The sequence below is a fragment of the Physcomitrium patens genome, chromosome 2, assembly GCF_059467195.1.
Source record: "Physcomitrium patens ecotype Gransden chromosome 2, ASM5946719v1, whole genome shotgun sequence".
Taxonomy (NCBI): Eukaryota; Viridiplantae; Streptophyta; class Bryopsida; order Funariales; family Funariaceae; genus Physcomitrium; species Physcomitrium patens.
In genome coordinates this window covers 10795354-10821026 of record NC_143411.1, presented here as the reverse complement: position 1 = coordinate 10821026, position 25673 = coordinate 10795354, and the positions used below count along the sequence as shown (strand labels likewise).

At 35.0% G+C, this 25673-nt stretch overlaps 3 protein-coding genes across 6 annotated transcripts; all 3 read left to right on the top strand.

Moving 5' to 3' along the window:
• Positions 1-554: 554 nt before the first annotated feature.
• LOC112276554 (uncharacterized) lies at positions 555-2345 on the top strand. 4 transcript variants are annotated; one of them, XM_073539507.2, is made up of 5 exons: positions 555-591; positions 782-991; positions 1195-1292; positions 1549-1663; positions 1861-2345. In XM_073539507.2, exons 2-5 carry the CDS (start codon positions 863-865, stop codon positions 2005-2007), a joined length of 489 nt encoding a protein of 162 aa, XP_073395608.1. In that variant the 5' UTR covers positions 555-591; positions 782-862; the 3' UTR covers positions 2008-2345. The 4 variants fall into 4 exon arrangements, with proteins under 4 accessions (XP_073395608.1, XP_073395602.1, XP_073395606.1 ...); XM_073539501.2 differs by having other exon boundaries at positions 1858-2345; XM_073539505.2 differs by having other exon boundaries at positions 1192-1292.
• Positions 2346-2645: 300 nt separating this feature from the next.
• LOC141044350 (uncharacterized) lies at positions 2646-4485 on the top strand. Its single transcript, XM_073532141.2, has 2 exons — positions 2646-3122; positions 3311-4485. Exons 1-2 carry the CDS (start codon positions 2796-2798, stop codon positions 4127-4129), a joined length of 1146 nt encoding a protein of 381 aa, XP_073388242.1. The 5' UTR covers positions 2646-2795; the 3' UTR covers positions 4130-4485.
• Positions 4486-18658: 14173 nt separating this feature from the next.
• On the top strand, positions 18659-21954 carry LOC112293740 (ammonium transporter 3 member 2). Its single transcript, XM_024543532.3, has 3 exons — positions 18659-20186; positions 20297-20582; positions 20704-21954. The coding sequence occupies exons 1-3, from the start codon at positions 19521-19523 to the stop codon at positions 21006-21008; spliced, it is 1257 nt and encodes a 418-aa protein (XP_024399300.1). The 5' UTR covers positions 18659-19520; the 3' UTR covers positions 21009-21954.
• The last annotated feature ends 3719 nt before the right edge of the window (positions 21955-25673 follow it).

The following is a 25673-nucleotide window of genomic DNA, read 5'->3' as shown; positions in this document are numbered from 1 at the left end:
GATTTTCTTGAATATCCATTCGAAGTCCGCTGAAGTATCCAATGGAAGTGAAATGGTTGTAGTTGAGATGGCACTAGAGAACTTCAGAGACGGAAGATGGTTGTCTATCGGTTCTCGTCCGAGGGTAGATATCTCTCAATGAACAACGTAGATCACAGGTGCAGTTCCTGCGAGAGGCATCTGGTGCATGCACAAGGCTCGATTGAGGTTGATCCTCGACCAAAATAATCTTGCTTAGGTTCATGCAGAAACCTAGAGTCGCTACTTGTCGCTGTTGTGTGTGAGTGGTCAGTTCGGTTTAACCTTATACTTTTGCTAATGAGGTCGTTTGCTTAAGTTTTTCTTTTGAGATTTTGAATCTTTCGTTACCTCACGCATTCATGGCTTCCACAGATGTAGCGTGAATAGTAGCCTTATCCACTTGGTGCCACATTAACCTAGTCCCGGATTGTATGAAGATCGCATGCTTCCGCTGCGTGAAAGATTCATCCAATTTGACGACGGCAATCTCCATAAGCAGAGGAATCGAGTTCATTCCTTTCGTATTTTTGTATAGCTGACTCTGAAATCATTTTCCTCTTCCAACATCAGGTTAGACCACTACTTGGTTTAGTCGATTTGACTCTTTTGAGCAGCAAATCATTCTCCAAATTCCATGCGCAACCTCCTGTGCGTCCGTTGCTGAGTTCTGCTTAGGCACACGTAATATGTTCAACTTTCGAAATTGAGAATTGATGTCACGAGTATTATTTAATTTCGGAGTATTTTTTATCGGATGCAGATCTGAAGTGTCATCGGTTCGAATTCCTGATTCTGACGAGGTCCGTAAGTTTGTTAAGAAGAGATAATTCTTGAGAAAATCATGGCTTCGAATTTGCAAGCGGCTGGGTGCTGTTCAAGCTTCACAACTGTAGTGTTATTTGCAGGAGTGAGAGGATCACCTAATTCACCTCACAGACTTGCCAAGACTACTTCTCCACGAAACTCCTTGGTACTCTTGTTGCCTTTCCCATTTTAATGTTATTATTTCACTTGTAAATACATTTGCAGATGATTCGCCTCCATGTGTCCTGTGAAGCTCAAAGAGAGTAGCCATTCTGAACTGGTTCCTTCAGAGTCCACTCATCTCGTCACCCAGACAGCCAGGTAGCGAACATCATGCGAATTTCTTACATAAAGAGTGTGTTTCAGCAGGGTGAGGACGACTACAACCTGTCAAATGTAGATTATGACGATGTCACATCTAAGTGGCTTTCAGCCGATTTTCTTAACTTGCGATTACGATCGAATGGGTAAGCTCTCATCTCTGCACTCTCGGTTCCTTACAGTGAGGAAATTTTCTCGGGGTGTCTTGAATTTTTAACTTCGTATCCTTTCTCACGAGGCGCGTGTTAACATCCATACTCCCTAGCAACTGCACAGATAAGCATCGCCTTTCTTGTGAGCTTGATCAGGTATAAATGCAATTGATCATCAGATCTGCATGAAACTAGCTCATAACGAACACAGAGTGGACGCTCCCTTCTAATACTCTTCAATTGACCCCAGATTGATATGCAAAGAGGCTATTCAAGCACTCCGAAAACATTTCAAGCAGATGGACGAGCAGCAGCCTGTTACGCCATCCGAAGCCGTGTCTAGCAAATCAGTTCGAAAAGTTGTAGTACGGACTCAGAACTCTTTCTTATATGTTTCCTATTTTGATCCTCGCTATCATGATGAGTAATATGCCTGAAGATTAATTTAGGTTACAATAAATAAAAAATTGTAATTTTTTGTCCTTAGATATGTTGGCTCTCACGCATAGACTGTGCTCGCCCGTGTAATGTTTCTCATTTTACGTCTCTGGGTTCGCAGCAGGAGCGAGCCCCGCCTTCGGCACGCCAAGTAAATACCCGGCCCCTGCCAAATGTGATTTTCTATGACGAAACTGTTCATTCTCAATTGTATAACTCCAGCAGCACCTATAAGACTACTTTCAGCTTTTTAGACGAATCATTCTGCTAAACACGAAGCGCTCCACATACTTTGGTTTGCAGCTCAAACCTGCAGATTATCACAGTGAAAGATATTGGAACATTGTAATATCCTGGGTGCGGTTATGTCACTGCACTCTCTGTACAGGAAAACTACAGCCATGCCTCCAAATTGCGAGGATGTAACATATGTTCTAAATCTTTACATTCTCCTAACCTATCTACTCCGCTCTTATCGTGGCTTGCATTGCTGCAAGCATGATATTTGTGATAAAATTATTGTAAACTGTTACAAACAAGTTATTTTGAACTTCACAGCACCTACTCCAAACCCTCGCCTGTTTGGAGTTAGTCTGTTTTGCCTGCTTACATTTCGGAGACTAACCCACTTCTCAGTCCTTCCCTTACGACATGAATCTGCTTCACTTGTCTCGCAAGTCTCTATGCGTTACTGTCAAAGTATTTAGCCACTTGCTGGATTATTTCTATCAACATGCTTTATATGCAACTGTAACAGCCTGGTCGTGCAATTCGCGTTACCCATTGATATTGTGATATTCTGGTCCAGGATTATGTTAAATCCAAAGAGGACGGCGAGCACATGGAAAACCTGCAGTCATCACTCAAATTGTCAAAAAGAGTGTCGTCGCCCATGAGATTTATGTCAAATATAGTTTGCTCACTGAGCGACCAAAGACTTGTGTGAGAATCTCTCAGTAAGTTAAAAGAATCATATTGAATAGGGAAATATAAAAGAGTGGTAGGGCGTGTGATAAATTTGAGCACCATCAGTGCGGAATTTCTAGCCCCGTAGGCAAAATGCTGAATTTTGGCATGATAGCGTCGGTTGCGTCTCTGCTGAAGTGGCAGATTGCAAAGGTGGCGCCGGGAAAGACATTGAAGCGGGAGAATTCTTTGTCATCTTCTAATGACGAGGAATACCATCTGAGCAACAGATTTTATACTAGTCCCAAGAGAGTGAGAGTGATTTGTACCGACCCAGACGCCACGGATTCGTCTAGTAATGAAGAGGACGATTTTCGCTCGCTGCGAAATTTGCAGCGGAGATTAGTTCAGGAGATTTACACGTCCACCGAGTCATTTGCGGTGAACGAGTTGTCTTCTGATAGTGAGCTTGATGAGCCTTAGACGCCAAGCTATCACAGTGTTTTCATTGCCAAGGGAATGCAGTGCTCCATGAGCTATGCTAGCCCAGCCGATGGCGAGACCGTGGTGGCGTCGCCCAATTTCTACGACGAACCATGACAATCGTAAAAGAATGCTCCCAAGGTGCCTTGAAGAAGGTCCCCGGGGTTGCTTCAGTCGTTGAGTAATCCGCTCCAGTCGCGAGGACAGTGAGAAGCAGCAAGCTCTCTTCACATGGGACTCGCAGCGCACCAATGGCCACCGCAAAATTCACGGTACTCGAGAAGTCTCAGCCGAAATCTGCCTCACTTGTGTCAACAAACGAAGGCAAGCCTCACAAATACAGAGGCGTGAGGCAGAGACCATGGGGCAAGTGGGCCGCTGAGATCCAGGATCCCTCCAAGCGGGTCCGGCTATGGTTGGGAACATACGATACTGCTGAACAAGCCGCACAAGAGATTCATGGACCGCAAGCACATACAAATTTTAGCACCAGTAAAAAGGTCGAGCACATCACTACAACGACCTCCAGGTCCGATGTGATGTCGAAGAAAACCATGAAGAAGGAGGCCTCGCCGAAGGGTTCACGACCTGTGAAGGAGCCTGTCACCTTAACCCCCGAGGTTGAGGGGACGTCGTATTCCTCCAAACCCATGTGCCCAGTTCAAGTCAAAAGAATTACTGATGGTGATGAAAAGACCTGCGTCTCGCGCGGGAAAGACGAGGATATGAAAATGCTCGGTGATGCATATGACACCATTGAGGTAGATCTCATGAGCGACGACACTCTTTTTGACAATTTGAGTGATGACTGCGGGTTTTTCATGTGCTCGTCGTCCTCTATGGATGGCTCTCACGGCTTGCCTTGGTCCAGTCTCACAGTTTGTGAGCCATCTTCCAACAATTTCGACGCTGCAGTGAATGCAGTGACGAAAAGTGGTGAGAATGGAATAAAACAAAGATTTCAGCAAAATCAAACATTGGACTTACTTACAAACTGCGACTGAAAACTCGCAGTCTAAAGCACAAGAGTTTAGTTCCTGAGAGTTCGGCGCTGAGTCCGGATCTTAGTTCGTCCATATCAGGATCATCTAGAGTAGATGATAAGTAGGGATGGATGTTCCCACACCCTCCCTCACTACGAGATCATCTTCGAAAATATTTTGCAGGAAGATCTAAGAGCCCTACTTCTAAAACCTGGAAGCTTCTTGCAGATGATAGTGATTCATCGTTGCTTATTTATTTTTGGAAGTGGTAGATTTTTTATTTTATTTTATTTTTTGTTTTGTTGTTGTTGTGGTAATCACGAGTCTTTTTTTTCCCAGAATGTTTGTTTATAGTCCTTCGAGATCCTTTCTTGGTACCTCCTATCTTGCATGTTTTCTTTAACCCTAGGTTGTGACCAAGTGCCATATGAAAAAGAAAAAGTTGATTTGCTAGGTTGTGACCAAGTGCCATATGAAGAGGAGAAAGTTGATTTGATTAGTGTGGGGAGTTGTCATAAGTTTTCTAGTTTAGAATGTTGATATGAACAAAATTCTGAGGTAGATTTCCAAGAGTCTGTTGATGTATTTGAGGTCTGGGATTCATGACTTTGATTTAGTCACAGAAGGAACTTCTATTTACTTTGCAAAGGTATAAATAAGCCAAATCAAAATAAATAATATAAAAAAATGATATAATTATGTATAGGAAGGAGTTAAGAATAGATTTTAGCAAAAATTACTTCAAGAAGCTAAGTATGGATATCTAAAGAGGACTAGTTGTCAACCTGGGTCAAAATCAAACCTTGAGGCACAATATCATGCACCTACAATGACTTTAGGGTTCTTTGATAGATTGGAGAGTGGAATTTAAAAGCAAACTTGAAGAGAGATTTCTAAGCATTGGTTTTATATCAATCAAGTCAATATTGAGTTTTTAAGAGATTTTTAAAATTAATAATATTCTTGGTTGGTTTAGATTTTTAAGAAATAAAAATATTTTTATAAATTTGAGGATTTTTTGAGTTCTATAGTGTTTGTATAAGTGAATTTTGGATATTGTATTGATGTTTTAGTTGTTAATATGTATGCAAATTTTGATATCAATCAAATAGGTAGATCAAAGTGAATGAAGGTTTTTGTAGGTAGAGGTCTCAAAAATTGGAGTTAGAAGGTCACTAAGTATTTCTAAGATTTTTAACAATCTATTAATTGGATTAAAGTGAATTTTTTATATATGGATATTAAACTTGATTTTTAATATTTTAGGTGAAATTTAGAAGTAATTCAATGGTTCAAGAAGGAAATATTAGCACTAGAAGTTTAGTATTTACATTGAAGTAAGAAGTTGCCTAACTCCTAATTAGATTATGTTGTTTTTTTTTCAATTAGTAAGTACAATTGATTTCATCTTTCTTGTCCTTGTTCTTGATTAAGACCTTAAGAAGTGTACAAAATTTTAGTTGATATCAACAATTCAATTATTAGTGGTTGAGGTTCCATTTGCTATAGAATTTATTAAGAGTTTGTTTAAAATCTAGAATTTGATTAGGATTGGTTTCGGATTTGGTCTAAGACTTGCTTAGGATTTGATTTAGAACTAGTCTAGGATTTGTCTAGGATTTAGGATTTCATTAGAGTTTCAATTATGATTTAACCTTGAATTTGATTAAAATTTAATTAGGATTTTAAATAGGATTTAATCTATGATTTGTCCTAAGGTTTGGTTAAGATTCAATTAAGATTTTAATTAGGATTATATTAGGATTTATATTTTTAGTATTTCTTTTAGATTATTTTTATTTCTTTAAGGATTTATTTTTATATTTTTTAAATATTTCTTATTATTTTTCTTCAAAATTAGTTTAGAATTTCTTTATATTTCTTTTATAACTACTTTTAAATTTATTTTTAATTGGCCAAAGTTCAATCACAATTATTAAGGTCTACTTAAGGTTATTTAAGATTCCATTAGATTTAATAGGATTATTCTTCCATTCTTACTTACCTTCCATAATTAGGTACCTGGTGCATTCTCAAGCAAGAATACACATAATATGACAACATTCCAATCATTTAGTGAAGATGTTAGCTATTTATTCTAAAGAAGGCATATAAATTAAGTTTATTTTATTCTTTTCTATTTTTTCTCTTATTAAATAATGTATGGCTATATATTTTATACATGTATTGATTTCTAGATTTATTGCCATTTTAATGCTTTTCTCATTATCACAAAATATTGAAATTGGTTTTAAAATCTCTAATACAAAATCACATGAAAGTTTGTTCAGCCATGTTAATTTTTTAGATGCTTTCGACAAGCCTATGTATTTTGCTTCTAATGAGGACAAAGTAATTATAGCTTGTTTCTATGAAAGCCAAAAGATTGAATTGGCTCCTAGTTTGAAAACAAAATCCATTGTTAATCAACCATCAATTAACTCGCTTACTCAATTTGTATCTACAAAGCTTGATAGTATTGTTGGTGAATTTCTGAGATAGAATATTTCATAATCCAATATTCCTATAATATATCTCAAGATTCTTTTTGCTACTAATAAATGAGGAACTTGTGGTTTTAGCATGAAATAACTAAGAATTCCAATGGAGTATGAAACATCATGTTAAGAGTGATCTAATTATATAAATTTAACCACTATAGGACAGTAGTAGGTTGGATCAACAGTACTTTTATTCATATCAATTATAAGTTTTAATCTTTCAATCATAAGAATAGACATTGATTGACATCTTTTAAGGTTAAAATGGCAAATTACTTGTAATACATAATTTTATTGTATTATAAATAGTCCTTGTGGTACTTCGATTATTTTAGCCTTAATATAGAGTTTTTTTTTTTTTTTTTTTAGTTCCAACATCTCGAATTTTGATTCAAATTATGATTTAAATCAAGTAATCTAGTCAATATAATTTCTTGTAAATAAAGAATCATCTATATAGAAGATTAGAAGTAGAATTTTTTTCATGATGGTAAATGACGTAGAAGTTATAATCTCCTTCTCTTTTTGAAAAGTCTTGATTTAATAAAAATAAAAATAAAAATAAAATAATAATTTTGTCGTACCATGCTTTTGGTGCTTGTTTTAGGCCATAAAAAGCTTTGTGTAATTGACATATTAAGTATTCTTGTCCTTCTTCTCCAAAGCCTTTAGGTTAAATAATATAATCTTTTTCTTTAAATTCTCTATAACAAAAAATAGTTTTTACATCTATATGATATAGTTTCCACTTGTTTTATATAAAAATAGCTAAAAACATTTGTATGATGCTCCATTTGACTACAAGAGCAAAAGTTTCTTCATAATTAGGTCCTTTTTGTTGTTTAAAACCTCAAACTATTAGTTGTAATTTTTTCTTTTGTAGAATGCTATCTATTTTCATTTTTGCTTTATATATCCAATTTATTGATATAGTTTGGTAGCCTAAACAAAGAGTGATAAGTTCTAATGTTTTATTGTCATGAATTGATTTGATTTCATCAATCATTGAGTTTTTCCAACCTTTGTCTTGAGTTGCTTCTTCATATGACTTTGATTCAATAGATAAGTCTAAAAAATTATAAAAGTAGTCTTGAAGCCAGATTGGCTGTATTATAGTGTGATGAATTTGAAGAGTTGATCCTAGTTGTCTTAATTCTTGACCTTATATCATTTGAAATGTATCAGTAGTAATTTCAAAATAAAAAGCAAGATCACTAGCTATTGCAGACGTTGGCCATTCATCCACATTATTAACGTTGAAAAGGTGATGAACAAAATTAGGTGGTGATATAATGGTGTCACATAAAGATGGTTCTATTGGATTTTTTGAGTTTGATTGAATATCTGTGACCACTATTTTTGATAAATTTTACTTAGCCAAAGTGGAATTAAAGTTAAATAGTCTGATTTTTTGGAATTGATGCTTCAATGTCTTGTTTTATCAAGTTAGAATTTAAATTAGATAGTTGTATACTCAAGATACTTGGAAGGTTGTCTATGTGATCAATGCTAGGTAGTCCAATGGTTTGAAAGAAAGCAAAGGCATAATTATTGATTGCAGATGCAAGATCATGTTCAGTGTTGAAAAAATAATTTTTATCTAATGAAACATCTAATGATATTTGAATTTTTTTGAATGATAGTAGATACACTCCATATACTTTGGAAATATCATCTAAGTTAAGATGGATGCCCAAAATAGAACCGATTTTAATTTTATAATATTACATGAAATAGAAGCATCTGAATAAATAAAATAGAAGCATCTGAATACTCCGATTCTATTGAGGTTGGATTATTTGTTTGCCAAAAGCTCATATGGTGTTTAGCCTTTGTTAAATTTAGTAGAACTATTATTTGTAAATTGAACTGTAATATACATAGCTTTAGTCCAAAAGAAGTAGGGTACGTATTCAATGATAAGCATAGCATAGAATCGATTCAGTATGGTACAATTCTAAAATTTTGATACCCTATTTTATTGAGGTGTCTGAGCCATATTGACTTGGCAGATAATTCCATGTTGTTAGAAGTAATACATAAATTTAGCCAAGGTAAATTTGCCTCTTTTATTAGAATGCAAACAAAGTAAGTGGTACATAGTTTATTTTTCTATCATAGTATGAAAGTTGTAGGACATTTGAAGTGCTTGATTTTTATTGTCAAGAAATAAATCCATGAGAAGAAGTTGTAATCATTTATGGAGAGCAAAGAATATTGATTATGTTCCAAAGATTTGATGGAAAAAGGTCCAAAAATATCTACATATATAAGAGCTAGCAAAGACATTGTGCATGTATTAGATTTCTTTGGTATTTTTTATCAAGTCTATTTTGCATCATGGAAGATTGTACAGGTTTCATTTGTAATCAAAAAATTTGGAATACTGATTACTTGAGATGTGAATAGTTGTAAGTTTCTATAATTTAAGTAGTTGAATTTCTTATCTCTCAATTTTAATTTTTTTCTTACAAAAATATTAAGTTTAAGGTCTATTTACTTTAATATGTTGATGACTTCCAAATTTATTTATTTTGTCAAAGCACTATTGAGTATAAACAATGTTGGTTTCATTGAGGCTATTGGATCGATTTGGTTAATCTCAAGAGATGTTGATTTTGACATGTGTTTTACCTCAAGGTCGATGCCCTTCAGCAAGCTTGCTGGATTTGAGGTTTTATAGCTTTTACACAAAGGTGGATAGTTGTTAATATAGTCAAGTTTATAGAGACCATTGTTTTTGTTTCTAGAGCCCTTTGCGATTATATGGTGTGGTTTATTGATAGAAATGATGTTACATTTTTTTGGTGAAAAAATGCTTAAGTTTTTCAAATCAATAATCTACCTTATAAATAGAATATTTCTATGTAGTCCAAGCATATAACAAATATCTTTTAGAGTTTATATTTTGTTGTTTGACAATGGGAGATCAACAGTCTGATGTTTTGCTATGACATGAGAGTGGCTACTTGCAAAGATGATGGTAGATCCCTAAGAATGATCAACCTTGCAAAAAGATATATAATATCTTAAGAAATACTTAGATGCTTTAGAATCTAATATCCAGTTGCATTCTTCTAGGCTGACAGTGAATGCTTCTAGTGCATGGAAAATTTCTTGATCACTCAATTCAAGTGAGCATATAAAAGGATGTTTGGAATAATCCTCTGTGAAATTTATTCTAAGATTAGATCTTGTGTTAGTTGTATAATTGTGTAAAGAGGTGTAGTTTCATCCTAATTGGTTTGTAAATAATGATGATTTGGTAGTTGGATATGGCAACTATGTAGGAGCCCTACAAATGCAAGATGTGTGTCTAATTTTTTCACATTTATGGCAAGTAAGAGGTTATCTTTGTAAGGATTGTCAACTCCATTGAAATTTATTTCAATGAAATTTTTTATTGTAAATATTTTGAATCTGCATCATGAGTGCTTTGGCATGTGTCTCATATGATCATTGTAAAATAGCATTAGTCTCTTTCAAGTGTAGCCAATTCTAAAATTTTTGTAGACTAAGAATCTCTTTTTTAGACTAAATTTGTGAAACAAACTTATCAAAATTATAAGATAATCTATTCAAAATTCTATGTATAATAACCTCATTAAATAGTACCTACTTGATTGATTACCAATCATAGATAATGTCATTAAGTTATAGCATGAAGGTGGCTACATCCTATTGTTTTCCCATTTAGAAGTGCTTCCAGCAATTCATGACAACCATGATATCTAAAATAGTGTTGGTACAAAACATAGTGCTGAGTGCTTATCAAGCATCTCATAGATTCAAGATATTGATTATATTATAGCAAAGATCTAAATCAAATGAGAGTTGAATCATGGCTATTATTCTTTTTTTTTGCCATTGAATGATGTTTATATTAGGCTATTTGAACTCTATTTTTAATGGCAGATTGTAGATGACAATGTAATGGTAATTGGTTGTAGCTCAATAAGGTCCTACAAAACTGCTTTTTCAAATATGCTCTAGAGAGTAATAGCTTAGTGGTTGTAATTTTTTGGACCAGTAAGCATTGACTTTTTTGAGCAAATTGCTTCTAAGTTACTCATCTTGCTCAATAGATTTAGAAAAATAAAAATATTAGTTTTAAAAATAATAAAAATGAGAACGTGTAAAGAATCAAAGTGTTTGTTTGATCTCAAAGTGATATCACTCATTATGAAAAAAAATATAATATCAAGTGGCATCAAGAAGAGAAAAAAAAAATAATAATACTTAATCTAGAGTGTGTATCAAATACAAGGTTTTAATGAGTCAATGGTTAATATCCCAACCAAGGAAAGTAAACAATATTAGAAAATATAAATTAATTAATTAATTAAAATAAATAAAAAAATAAAGAACTTCAACTTTGATACCATAATAAAAGAATAAAACAAAGATTTTAGAAAAATCAAACATTGAACTTACTTATATACTACAACTATAAACTCATGGTCCTAAATACAAGAATTTAGTTCTTAAGAGTTTGGCCCTAAGTTTGAATGTCAGTTTATTTATATAATGATCATTTAGAGTAAACAATAAATAGGAATGGATGTTTCTACAAGTAAGGGTGGCAACAAGGAACCCGGCAAAGACTCCACTATAGCAAAACATTTGAGAGACTTGTGCAAAAAAAATAAAAATAAAATAAAATAAAATAAAAAAACTATGCGGCATGCAACTTGGGACCCATTTCAATGCAAAATTGGATTTTTTTGATAAATTATTGCACAAAGGGGTATATTTGATATTATGGCAAAATTGAGAGATATATGTGCTATTATCAAGAATATGGGGGTATTTTTGATATTTTAGAATATTATAGGGATAATTTTGAAATTTTTCTAAAAAATATTTTTAAGGATTTTTTAATTTTTTTACCATAAACAGTAGTAGATCATTTATTGTCTTACTCTAATATATAATTATTAGAAATAATTTGAAAAAAGATATATATATATATATATATATATATATATATACCTTTAATAAAAAGATTTAATTATTGTTACAAAATAATACATAGAATTCTTTCTAACCTCCAAATTTATTTGATGTAATAAAATAAAAAAAATAAATAATAATAATAAAAAACAAATAAATACTTTATATTCTCATTTTTAAAATAGAACTAAAAAAATTATATTTCTAATACAAATTAAGTATTCCTTGCATCAAAAGACTATAGGCAATCAATTGATGAAGATGTTCAATTTTTTAAGTAGAAAGAAGTTTGTAATTCTTTAAATAAATCTTTATAGCACCTAGACTATATGCTAGAAGAATGATTGAGTAGTAATATTCTAAATTTTAAAACTTTTGGACAATAAATAAAATATCAAAAAAAAAAAAAAAAAAAAAAAAAAATCTAAATATTTTTATTACTTAAAAAATCATACTATTTCTATACTTTATTTATTTTTACTTAATTTTTTAAAATTGAAATACACATCAAAATAAGTTGAATAATCTTTTTAAGAAAATTAGTACATGTCAAAATTAATTTTATATTGTTGAATATATAGACCTTTCAAATTAGAAAATATAAAAATTATTCTAAGATCTTATTTACTTATATGTTTTATTGTTAAGACAAGATATCAAATAAATAAAACATATATATATATATATATATATATATATATATACTTTTTAATGAAGACACATTATCAAGAGTTTTTACAATATTAAAAAGCAATGAAATTGCTAAGAAAATTAGACTTAAGGAGCTACAATAATTCAATATAGTATTTAATTCATGTTTTAGATCTATTTTCTGTTGTCAATATTATGTTTTGATGCTACTGTTAAATAATAGTTTATAATAATTGAAAACTGTTTTTGAAACAAGTCTTAAAGAATTCCAATAAAAATTCTCAAGAAAAAAAATATACAATCATATTTCTTAATGATGTATATATTGTAGACATAGGTTTTATTTAGAAATATTTTAATAGTAATTATGCAAATAACAAAAAAATCCCATTGTAAAAATTGTGAACAATAGAAATAAAACAAGTTGTAAACAAGTTGGTTAAGACATATATTAAAAATCTAAGAGGTATGTAAAATAAACGTAGATTACTTGATTATTGTTAGCACACAAATATGTTTATAACTTAGCATTAAGGAATAAAATGCTTTCTCTTTTCCAACCAACCAAGACTTGATAAAATGTTTCTTAAGCTTTTGATGTGAAGATACTTTTGATTTCAAGAATGACTGCAACATCAATGCCTCTTTTTGAGAATTTTTAGAAAGACACAAGAGTAGTAGTAAGTAAATACACACACAAGAGAGTTTCTAAGGAGAGAGAGAGCTTCACATAAAATCTATTGATCTAATTGTGTCACATATACAAAAGGAGAAGGAGAGAGGATAAATAGTTTCTCTCCACTACATTCCAAATACTATAGCTATAGTATTTGGAATGTATTTACTGTAGACTACAATAAATATCATGGAGAGCACAAATATTATGGAGAGCACAAATATTATGGAGAGCACAAATATTATGGAGAGCATAGGCTACATTTAATGCTCTCAACACCACTCATGCTCAAAGATACTGTTACACATTAAAATCCTGGTTATAGAAACTTAGTTATATATATAAAAAAATAATAATAAAAAAAACAAAAACAAATCTAAAAGTCAGAAATTGTGAAGTTTTCACTACGTTGTGCACAAAAATAAAATAAAAATAGTGTGTTGACATGCGGCACCCACTTGTCAGAATGGAGTTGTCACGGTATACTGTTCACTCACCCACTGATGGAATTGCCGCAGCCTTGGTTGCTATTTACAAGCCAAGCAGGACATCGAAAATGCATGAGCATGAATCCCAGCGGTACAGAAACACGGTGCCAAATCGAGCTAACAGCCGTCGAAGAAGCATTGGAGGTCAGTTAATTAACGTTTCGCAGTTTTCACGTTGATCCCTGTTGCGAAGCTTCCATAGCCAGGGTGGATGAAGCGCATGGGGAAAAGTATACACAACAACCTACTAATAGCACATATCCCATGTTCTCTGAAGCAAGCTGCCTCTCGACATGGTGGGGGGACTAATTCGGGAAAGCTCTTCCAACTATTGGCGGCTCTTTCAGCGGATTCATGGAGGAGGTGGGACGCCGTGCTCGGATCCGACTTTTGTTTCAACGAGCTCGTTCCTTGTCATGCTAACTTTAGTGGTGTTGATTCTAGAGCTGGAGATCAACACAGTCGTTCCTGGAGAGTTGCAAATACGCCACCTGAGAGATACTTCTTTTTCTGCCCTGGATAAGTCAGCCCCCATTGTGTATATCGGTCTTCTTACTGCAGTCCTCATATATTGTGCATGTAGGTGTGACAATAGCGAGGTGGGAGTGCATGAACTTCAGTGGTTCAATTCGGGGAATAAGGGGACCCTGCAGGTCGCAATGAGGCTCCTGCAAGCTCCTCCGCTCTGCACGAAGAGTGTCCGCGTGTTCGTGAAGATGCACGCATTGTGATCGAGAACACTTTTGCGTCTAATCCCAAGTAGATTAAGGAATACTTTTGCGAATATCCTCACACAGCACACCACAGCCAGCAGAGGACACATACTTAGGACGGGACGATTTTAGGGTTTGCTTGAGCCGTAAGACAACTCAGATTCAACTAAAGGTTGTACGTAAGCAAATGCTTAGTCGCTACAGTACCAACACACAAGACCACCGAGTACTCGATGGGGTCGCCAGTGTCTTATGCGGCAATGCTGAAGTCCCAATTAGTACACGCCCCAGTGTCGCCCTCGGCATCAGAAGAAAAAAGGCGCGCGGAAAAAGAGATCAGGCATGACCACGTGGAGCTGCAATTGGTCGCAGCAATGATGCAGATAGGCAAATATGTGGATTTAAATCCCACGGGCGCCTCTCCTGTTGAGCAAAATGCAACCTTAGATTCTAGGATTCAATCCGGTTAAACTTATGGGCATAAAGATGCTAGTATGGATAATCCTAAAAGCTATACTTGACGAGTTTCTGAGTAGCACTATTGATTTAGCACAAACCCTAGAACCCAATGTTTGGAAAACACTAAAGAAATTCAATAAGTATCAATCAAAAGTTTTGCATTGTGTTCAGAACCAGAGTACCTTTTGACTTCACAATTGGTGCCATTAATTCTATCACTATTGGTATGATTCTTATCAAAATTGATTATAATAACTCCAATTTGGTACTTTGACTAGAGCAAGAGCTATTACGAATTAATAGTAAGTTTTCACATATAAACAAGTTCAATGAAGTACAAAATGAATGGACCACAACACAAGGTATGACTTTCTCACTTGATCTCCTCTTTGTTATATAAGAAACTAGGTTAATGGATATACTTTGAAGAACCTCAAGTTTGACACTGTAGCAACAAACTTATATGAACAACAATATTGAAGCTACAAGGTCCAATCCAAATACTTCATAGGTTACACCACCCTATACATTGGATAACTAAGCAAATTCTATGGCAATTGTACTCAATATTGAATTCCTATAATAAGAACCTTCTGCCAACTATGAAGTAAAAATATTGAATGAAAATCTAATGAATTGAACAAAGGCTATGCTGCCAACCATTAAAACTCCATGAGATAATATAGGAATTGTCAATGAATCTAAGACAAGATCTAATAACTTGCAAATGGACCACAAAGTTGTTAGAGCAGAAGAGCTATTAGATACCACCACACTATATCTTAATATTGGCTTCAACAAAAGTAATCTATTGAAATCTTTTATGGCCAGTATAAATACAACAATATTTATTGTTGTGATTTCTAAATCAATCTAATTTATTACTAAAATAAGGTTAGAAATATCTTTTAATTATTTGGCCCATTTTCTTTGATACTAAGAAGAATGAACCCAGAAATGGCCGTACATTTCACCCACCTCTTTTATGAGTGGTTATGCATACAAAGAATCAAAAATTTGATTGCATACCAACATGAGATTATCTTATTATACTATAGTTTGATGTAACTTACAATTAGAGATGTCCAAATAATATTGGTCTAAGATGTTACAATAATAGTAGCGATCAGATTCTTGAGTTGTTTAAGAAGATATCTCAACACATCCAAAATTTCTTCCACTACCACATTTATGGAGTTGATAATCCTAGCATAGAATATCCATAGGCCGCAAGATTGTGGTACGTACTCATCGTATCCGATTCTTGCAAACTTGAACTATATGTGCATAGACTTGACTTCTCTTTTATATCTTATATATATTTGTGTTAACAACGTGAACATTGATTTTGATGCCAGTTTCAAGGTTTCAACTGGGAGAGCTGGAGATGAGAGTTGTGGCTGGAGATGTCAACGAAAGCCTCAGACTTGTGGATCACTTCTCGCATTGCTCACTTAGTCTAAGAAACAAGTCATTTATGATTAGGATGAATCTTGTAGATATATTTATATGGTCTACAAGGTGTGAACATCAATGTCCTAAATATCTATGTGTCTCTTATTTTGTCCAAATGATATGAATTGTGGTAATAATTAATTGATATCCTTTCTAAACACTATTATTGGTGGCTAGCTAAAGTTTGAAATTTTGTGGAAAATAGAATAAATAAGTCAAATATCAATGACTGACTATTTCTTGAATAAAAACAAAAATTGTTTGTAATATTGAAATATATAGTAAATATTGAAGATAACTTCTTAGCTTCTAATAATCTTTGGTATAATTGGAATAACTACTATTGCAATGGAGTGGGAGCAATAGCTAGGTTAGATTAGATATATATGTTTCAACTTACCGCAAGACAAAGAACTAAGCCAAAAAATTATTGTATATTAGAGAATTGCTGACATTCACATTATTTACTTGTTTTGAGATAAATACAATTAGTATGCAAATTATATCACTCTTCTTGCTATATGATGAATAAACATTACCTTGCACTAGCTAAGATCTAATTCTAGATTTGTCGCATTTAGGGAGCTATTTGTCATCTCCTATTCTAGAGAAAAATCCAATAATATATCAAATATTAAAAAATATTCTATATATATATATAAGGTTATACAATACAAATAAAATAAAATAAAATAAAATTTACAAGCCCAACTTGAAAGAGTTGTGATTGTCTTAAAATGACAGGTCCAAGAATATGAGCCTTCAAATAATACTTTCTTTGTGTATCAACCATCTTACAATGAAATTTCAAAAACGTAAGCCTAGAAGTAATGCTCTCCTCATGCATCAACCATCTAAAATCTTTTGAGACAAACACAATCAATAGAAAAACCCTCCAAAGTTGTCTGTATTGGAAACAAGTTAGAAACCAATGTTTGTGCAAGTTTTTTAAAGCAAATAAGAAGCGATCTATTACATCTAATATTATTGAGTTAGATGACATAGTGGATCAGATCCACACGAGCCACATTGAAATGGAATACATTTACATCTTCTATTACAATTGTCTGTACATAGCACAACAACCAATGATAGTTCTAAGAAAGGCAAGTAATGAAGCTCTAGAATCTTTTGTAAATTGCTTGACAAAAGAGAGTAAAGGACATATTAGTAATATCTATCACCTTGGAAGAATTGATTGCAACCTTTCAAGAGATGGCAATAAGAAAATCCCTATGATCCAATAGTATTGCATTAAAATTTTACACTATATTTTGGAATTTAATAAGAACAGATCATCTTAAGATGATTCAACATAGTGTTAGTATAGGTTATTTTTTAGAAGGAATCACAATGGATATTATAGCATTACTAAATAAAAGATGTACAAAGAGAATTCTTACCAACTATAGATCTATCACCTTACTTAATATGAAATACAAGATTTATGCTAAGTCTTTGTATTTAAGGCTTTAATCTATTTTTATAAATATTATTTGTCCAAATCAATTAATATTTCTATCCCAAAAATTCATCTTGGATAACTTGGTGCTTAAAGAAGAAACTATGGCTTACGCAAAGTATATAAGATAATCTCTCATTTTTCTCAAATTAGATTTTTCTAAAGCCTATGACATGATAGAGTAAGATTTCTTTTTTAAGGTTATATATGGCCTAAGCTATCTACAAGAATTTATGGCCATGGTTTGACTAATTTTTAGAAAAGTATCAGTATGTGTTGAATTAAATGAAATACTTTCATCATTATTTCCAATCAAGAGAGATATGAGACAAGAATGTCCTCTTGCATCTTATCTCTTTCTACTTGTGATAAAAGTGATGAATGCAATAACAACAAAAGAAGAGGATAATGGCATAGTAAAAGGAGTCTATCTTTATATTGAGGGAAGACAATAAGTAATAGCAAAATATACAAATGATACTTTATTGACCTTATTAAGAGAGGAAGGTTCAATAAGAAGTCTCATCTATACTCTAGACACCTTCTACCTTGTTTTGGGATATGTCTTGAATTGGAAGAAATCCAATGGTTATTAAAAGTGCAAATATAACACTCACGGACCACTATAGATGGATCTACTCAAGATAATGTGGGTAGAGAACACTAAGATTAGCAAGCTTCTTGGAGCCCCTTTTGGACTTCCTTTCACTTCATTGGACATGGACATCTTTTTCTTCAACAAAATCCACCATAAGATAACATATTGATATATCACAAAAAACAAATGCTACTAAAAGAGGCATATTGATCAATAGTGTGCTCTTATTAACCATATTCTTCTTTATGTCAATATGGAGAGGAACTCAACATGGAATTCTAAGGTTAAAACATTATTAGGAAACTATTTGGCAACTAGGTCAATGCAAAGATTGAGATCTAAGGTAGGGTGGCTCTAGTGTTATCAAGGAAAAAAGGACAGAGGAATCAATCTAATTCACACATGGGATGTTGTCAGTACTCGGCTAATTAAATGGATGGTAAAGGCCTTAGAGCCTAAACAATCTAATTTACACATAATGCTACAATTCCGCCTACTTCAATGTCAACAATATACTTGAGGTAAGTAGAATCCTAGCATGGACTACTTTACCATACAACTCCATCAAAGCAAGCATTGTTCATTGGTATGGAATAGAGTTCTGCAAGCTTGGAAGCAGGTACTCCCCAAACTGAAGTTTGTGCCACCAACTTGTTCAAGGACAAACGCCGTATTCTGATGAGGCGCAAGTTTAGGGCGTGGCACCCACCCGGTTTTCTTCTACTCCACCATGGTATATCTAGTGTTGGCACCCTGTTTGCTTCGAGATAAGGTAATGTGGCTATCCCCAGGCAGTCCAGCAATTCCCAAGCTAAGGCTCCTGCGGCAAGGTTTGTACAGGTGCAAGGGTTTAGAGCATAGTAGCCTGCCTCAAATCGACGACCGTGGGTAACTGGTTTGAGTCTGTGGAATCTTCGATCATCAGCCGTCACACCTAAGTTCCGCTTCGCTGTGTAGTACAGGTTAGTGTGGTGTAGGATTATCCTGTGCGTTTCATCTTAGACAGCAACGCGTTGTTGCTGCTGTGGGCCGTGTCAACTGAAATTCGTGGGCTAATAGTATCGGAGGCCGTAGTTGCCCAGGATTCTCACCTTGATATGGTGTGTGATTATGACTCATGCTCTTCGGAGCTCTGAGCATTCAATCTAGGTCGTCACGCATTTCGATTGCAGCGCCTGCTTCCCGAAGTTGATATCTGAAGAATGCTCTGTGTGGGATTCGGCAAGTTAAAAGTTGAATGTTATGCTTTGGTTGCATTTTGTTCTCATGAAGCGAATCTCAACTCTGTTCAAACCGAATTGCAGTGTCCAAGTGTGAGAGTTCAGATTGCAAGAAAAAAATATGATCTGGCGTCGGATGGCCTTGTAAATAGGCAGCAATCGGTATGCTCTCAGTGATCTATTCTGTGCCTACAATCTGAGCTTTAGAGCATTAGAGCTCTCTTACTAAACACAAGATGCCCTCAGAAGCGCCCGAGTCGTATATTCCATCTGCTTACATAAACAGTGGCTACGGTGCAACGCCCGAGTGGTTAAACAAGGGAGACAATGCATGGCAGCTCACCGCCGCTACTTTGGTGGGAATTCAGAGTATGCCGGGCTTAGTCATTCTCTATGGTAGCATCGTGAAGAAGAAATGGGCGGTGAACTCTGCATTCATGGCGTTGTATGCGCTCGCGGCAACGTGGTTGTGCTGGGTGATGTGGGGCTACAAGATGTCTTCCGGAGAGCAGCTGGTGCCCATCTGGGGAAAGGCGGGCTCATCGTTGGGGTTCAGGTTCTTGCCGTCGCGGGCGACGATGCCATCCACAGTGATTTATCGCAAGGATGGCAAAGTGAAGACACCAGCCATGGATTCGCATTTCGGAATGGCCGACATGGTACTGTTTCAGTTCTTCTTCGCAGCGCTCACCATCATCATGTTAGCCGGGTCTGTCTTGGGGCGTATGAGTTTCCGGGCGTGGATGCTGTTCGTGCCACTGTGGCTCATCTTCTCATACACCGTGGGGGCTTTCAGCATGTGGGGCGGGGGATTTTTGTGGCAATGGGGAGTTATAGACTACGCAGGCGGCTACGTTATCCATGTTTCCTCTGGCGTCGCTGGCTTCGTCGCCGCGTACTGGGTACGCTCATCTATCCTAAGACTTCAGGACATCGACGAAGAAGACCCGGTTTGGAACGAGAGGCTTCGTAATTTCGCGGGTTGATTGGTTGCATTGATGACTGACTGCAGGTAGGGCCGAGATTATCCAAGGATCGCGAAAGATTTCCACCCAACAACATGCTGCTGGTTCTCACTGGAGCAGGTTTGCTGTGGTTGGGATGGTCAGGCTTCAATGGAGGTGCTGCGTTCGGCGCGCACGTGATCGCTGGTCTTGCTGTTCTCAACACTCACGTCGCTGCGGCCACCAGTTTGTTGACATGGACTACCTTGGACGTGTTCTTCTTCGGCAAGCCTTCTGTCATTGGTGCTGTGCAGGGAATGATGACCGATCTTGTGGTTATTACACCTGCTGCAGGCAAGTCATCACAATACAACTGCAATTGTGGCTGCAGAACTTGATGCAATGGCACTATTTGGAGGCCTATTGCAGTGCATCCGAGGTCGATGATTTAAATTTCATTCAATGTGGTGTGCAGGTTTAGTGCCGGGCTGGACAGCGTTGATTATGGGCATGCTAGCAGGAAGCATTCCTTGGTGGACAATGATGGTGCTCCACAGAAGATGGTGGGTGCTACAGAGAGTAGACGACACACTTGGAGTTATTCACACCCACGGCGTGGGTGGGATTTTGGGTGGCATCTGTGTGGATCTGTTCGCAGACCCTACTCTATGCCGGTACATGGAAGTGGCGGTCGAGGACACAAATGGAGTGTTCTACGGAGGCAATGGCGGAATTCAGCTTGCGAAGCAGTTAGCTGGCGCTGCTTTTATTGCTGGCTGAAACCTGGTTCTGACAACGCTTATTCTCTTCGCTGTTGAGCTCATCACCCCTCTCCGGATGTCAGAGGAGCACTTGCTGGTTGGAGACGATGCGGAGCACGGCGAGGAAGCGTACGCTCTTTGGGGAGATGGCGAGAAGTTCGATGTCGATAGACACTCGACAAGTATTGCTCTGGAGTTTGAGCAGCGAATTGCTGGTGATTACGCTGATCGTCAAATGACGCTGCACATCTGAGCTGAGTCAAGGAATCACTCTCTCCTTGGACTGTGCCTGGATGGTTCATGTTAAGGATATCTCCTCACCATGGCATGACAGGAGATTGACAGTTCTATTCTGCGATGGTGAGTTTATTTCGCCTGCTTGCATTGAAGTTCAAGTTTATGTCGTGATTCTCATCACGAAGGATCTCAAGATAGTCAAGGGTACAATGAACAAAATCTAAACTATATTTTGTCGTGTTTCGTTGGGAGTCCAACAAGGACGCATGCTCTCTGCTTTGCATTGTCGGAGGATTCTGATTTTGATACTTCGAAGCGACATTTCACCAATGCGGACAGCTCACATCATGAATTTTACTTGGAAGATATTTCATCGAAGTCAAGGGCCCTTCTTGGCATAGTGGCGCACAAGTGAAAGTGTAGGAGATTTAATTGAGTCGAAGAGGTTACAGGGGGGCTTCCCTTCAACTGCGGGATAAAATCAGTCATCATAATGCCAGTCTTCTCATATCTGTACTAGAGTTAATTTAGTGGTCAGCAACTTGTTCACCACATTGTCGATGAGGCTGGGCACATTGAATACCCTGATGCTCTATGTTGAAGATGCAGTCAGACTTGTGTCCCAGTACTCATTTCGGAACTAAGCTCGGAGGCTTGGCTTGAAATGTGGGACTCTATTGTAATAGGGTGTGACTCATTAAAAATAGTACGAGTGCGGACTTTCACAATCGGCAGAGTTCAACGCATGCAAAGTAAACATCCTACAAATCCCTCTAGACAAATGTTTAGTGCAGGCAAAAACTAAAATGCGAAGCAGTCGGATAAAAACCTTTTTTTTGACAAGATGGTCTTGGATGTTGATCACACAAATGTAAAGGATATCTCCCGTGGACGAGTGATGAACGCAGTGAAGAGTAACGTCCCATGTTGGATTGGTGATACAGGAACTAGGAACGGTGCAGTTAAATAGGGTTACATTGCCCCGTTCACCTCTCACAATCTGCAGTAGAATACATACTCTCAACCCATGCACACACATTGCCTACACAACGACTGTTCATTGAGTGAATGTGCCAAGTATGCCGAAAGCCTGTATGAATCGAAGAAGTGAAAACAAACAAGATTGGTAGACTTAGTTGATTATGTCACTTTGTGTTCAGCTGTGAAAATTACAACTTGACCAACAAGATCTAGAAATAAGAAGTGGGCAATGAGAGAACAATAAAATGAATGAACAAAACAAAAGGGGCTTACTACCATACTACGAGACTGCCGATGCAGTCTTAAGTACATGTAGTCTTAAGTACATGTGTACAGAGATCTGAGCATTCGGCACAAATGTCGGCTCTCATATCATCCATACAAACTTCATTCCATGATGAAAGAGGGATGAATGTTCCAACACCCCTCCTTCCTACAAAATCATCAATTTTGATACTTACTAAGAAACTACTTGTACTCTTTGACTCTAGTTTGTGAAGGAATTTGTTTTAGATGTCTAAGGTTCATCTCAAGGGTTTGTTATGTGGAGACAGTGGATGGGAGTAGAGAAAGTAATTATCCATTTTCTATTAAGTTGGATGTACTAATTTATGCCTATAACTATGAGCTGTGGAAAGAGAAGATGAGAAAGAGAGTAGTTTTATTAGGAATGTGCTTCTTCTATAGGAATAATATTTAATCTTGATCTAAATTTCTCAAATAGACCAAGTCCCAAGGATTTGGTGAAGATGTCAACTATTTGCTCAAGAGATGGTACATAGATTAATTTAACCTCTTCTGTTTTTATTTTTTCTCTCGTGAAATGATGATGTGTAGCTATATTTTTTGTTTTTGGATTGATATCAGAATTTGTTGCCATTTTGATACTCCCTTCATTGTCACAATATATTAGAATTGATTTTTTAATTTGAAGTACAAAATCACATGCAAGTTTGTTCAACCATGCTACTTCTCTAGATGCTGTGGACAAGCCTATATATTTTGCTTTTGAAGATAAAAGGGCAAAAATGACTTATTTTTTGAGAAACAAGTAATTGGACTGGCTCTTAATTTAAAAACAAAATATATTGTTGATCAACTATCAATTAGGTCTCTTATCCAATCTATATCCACATAGCCTAATAGTATTATTGGTGAATTTGTATGGTAGAGTATTTCATAATCTAATATTCTTGTAATATACCTTAAAATACTTTTTGCAATTGTCAAATGTGGTATTTGTGGTTTCATCATGAAACAATTAATAATTCTAATAGAGTATGAAATATCTAATCAAGAGTGACCTAATTGTATAAGTTTACTAACTATAGATCAATAATAAGTTGGATCAACAATGAATTCATTCATATCAAGAGTAAGTTTTAGTCTTTCAGCCATGGGAGTTGAAGCGGATTGACATCCTTCAATGCCAAAGTGACAAATTACTTGTAATGCATAATTTCATTATATCATAAAAAATCCTTTTGGCACTTTGATTATTTCAACCTTAAGATAGAGTATTATATCACTTTTTTTTAGTTTTGATATCTTAAATTTTGATTCAAGTTGTGATTTAAACCATGTAATCTATTTGATATAATTTCTTGTGAAAAAAATATCATCTATATAAAAAACTAGAAGTAGCATTTTTTCTTAATAGTTAATAACATAAAGGTTGTAGTCACCTTCTTCTTTTGTAAATCCTTGAGTTTAAAGAAAGGATTCAATTCTATTATATTATACCTTTGGTACTTATCTTAGGCCATAAAGAGCTTAGTATAGTTTGCATACTAGGTGTTTGTGCCCTTCAACTATAAAGCCTTGAGGTTGTGTGATAAAGACTTCTTCTTTGAAATCACCATAGAAGAAAGTAATCTTGACATCCATATGGTATAGTTGCCATTTTTTTTTGTGCAAATATTGCAAGGAGCATTCTTATAATGCTCTATTTGACTATTGGAGCAAACATTTCTTTGTAGTCAATGCCTTCTTGTTGTTCAAAACCACAAACAATTAGTCATGATTTTTTCTTTTATAGAGTACCATCAATTTTTATTTTTGCTTTATATACCTACTTTATTAATATAGTTTAGTGTCCTAAAAGAAGAGTAGTAATTAACTATGTCTTATTACCATGAATAGATTTTATTTCATCAATCATTGAATTTCTCCATCCTTCATCTTGAGATGCTTTGTCATATGATTTTGATTCAATAGAGAGGTCTAAAAAATCACAAAAATAATCTTGTAGCCAAGTTAGACATTTTGTAGTACAACAATTTTGATTCAATGCTTCAAAAGATATGGAGGAATAGGATTGTTTTGATTGACGTGTATTGATATCGTTTTCTATATATGAAGATATATCATTGATTGCTTCAAAAGTTGGCCACTCACCTATTGTGTTGAAATTAAGTGAATAAGGTACAAAATTTGTTATTGGCATTGAATTTTTGCTAGGAGATGTCCCTTTTGGATCATGATCTTCTAAAAAAGTATTTGTGTTATAAAGATCCTAAGTTTTAATTTGAGGTGGTTCTTCAATATTGGAGTTTAGGTTGGGTGAAAAAAATTATTGGTCTTAATATAGATTTTGAGTGCCAGGATGGATTTTAATGTTGATATATCAATGGTCAATTGATGATGGTTTAAGGGTGCAAAAACATTGGTCTATGATTTAGATTCTTGAGTGAAAAAATTATCTTTGTTGAATGAAACATCATGTATAATTTAAATTTTTTTAAAATCCAGTAGATAGACTCTATAGCCTTAGGAGATGTTGTCTGAGCCTAAATGAATTCTTTAAGTGGATTGAGCTTTTAGTTTGTGTCTTTGTATTTGATCACAATTCATAAAATAAATACAACCAAAAACCTTGATCTTGCTAAGATTTGGTTGATTACTTATGAACACTTCATAAGAAGTCTTTTTATCATTGGACTTAGTAGGAGTAGAGTTCATGAGTTGTACAACTATGTGGACTACTTCAGTTCAAAGAAAAGTGAAAAAATGCCTACTAAAGAGCATAGCACAAACTCAATTGAGAATAGAGCGATTTTTTCTCTTGGAGACCCTGTTTTATTGGGATATTTGGGCAATATTTAATTATTGTAGGATTTTGTGTGCTTGAAAATATTGATGAAATTCTATAGATCTGAATTCTCTACCATGATTGGATTACACATAGAAGATGTGATGTGAGGTTTGCTTTTTGATCATGTTGTGAAATTGCTGGAACATGCTCATAGTTTGATTTTTTATTTTCTTAAAATAAATCCCAAAAAAAATAACTATAGTGATCTATAAGTAATAAGAAATAACTATTTTGTCTAAAAGATTCTATAAGAAGAGACCCACAAACATTCTTATGGATGAGAGTAAGCAAAAAAGATGCCAAAGCAAGTAATTATTTTGGTATATTGATTTTAGTTTGTTTTGCATTATAATATATGCAACAATTGAAAGT

What these genes read in the sequence shown, in the direction of transcription:
- LOC112293740 (XM_024543532.3), top strand. Translation starts at nt 19,521, where the DNA reads ATGCCCTCAGAAGCGCCCGAGTCGTATATTCCATCTGCTTACATAAAC. An exon ending in GCTTCGTCGCCGCGTACTGG is followed by an intron (nt 20,187 to 20,296) that starts GTACGCTCATCT and finishes GACTGACTGCAG; the next exon opens with GTAGGGCCGAGATTATCCAA. An exon ending in GGTTATTACACCTGCTGCAG is followed by an intron (nt 20,583 to 20,703) that starts GCAAGTCATCAC and finishes TGTGGTGTGCAG; the next exon opens with GTTTAGTGCCGGGCTGGACA.
- LOC112276554 (XM_024507964.3), top strand. Translation starts at nt 863, where the DNA reads ATGGCTTCGAATTTGCAAGCGGCTGGGTGCTGTTCAAGCTTCACAACT. An exon ending in CTTCTCCACGAAACTCCTTG is followed by an intron (nt 992 to 1,191) that starts GTACTCTTGTTG and finishes AGTGTGTTTCAG; the next exon opens with CAGGGTGAGGACGACTACAA. An exon ending in AATCAGTTCGAAAAGTTGTA is followed by an intron (nt 1,664 to 1,857) that starts GTACGGACTCAG and finishes CTGGGTTCGCAG; the next exon opens with CAGGAGCGAGCCCCGCCTTC.
- LOC141044350 (XM_073532141.2), top strand. Translation starts at nt 2,796, where the DNA reads ATGCTGAATTTTGGCATGATAGCGTCGGTTGCGTCTCTGCTGAAGTGG. An exon ending in ATAGTGAGCTTGATGAGCCT is followed by an intron (nt 3,123 to 3,310) that starts TAGACGCCAAGC and finishes GTCGTTGAGTAA; the next exon opens with TCCGCTCCAGTCGCGAGGAC.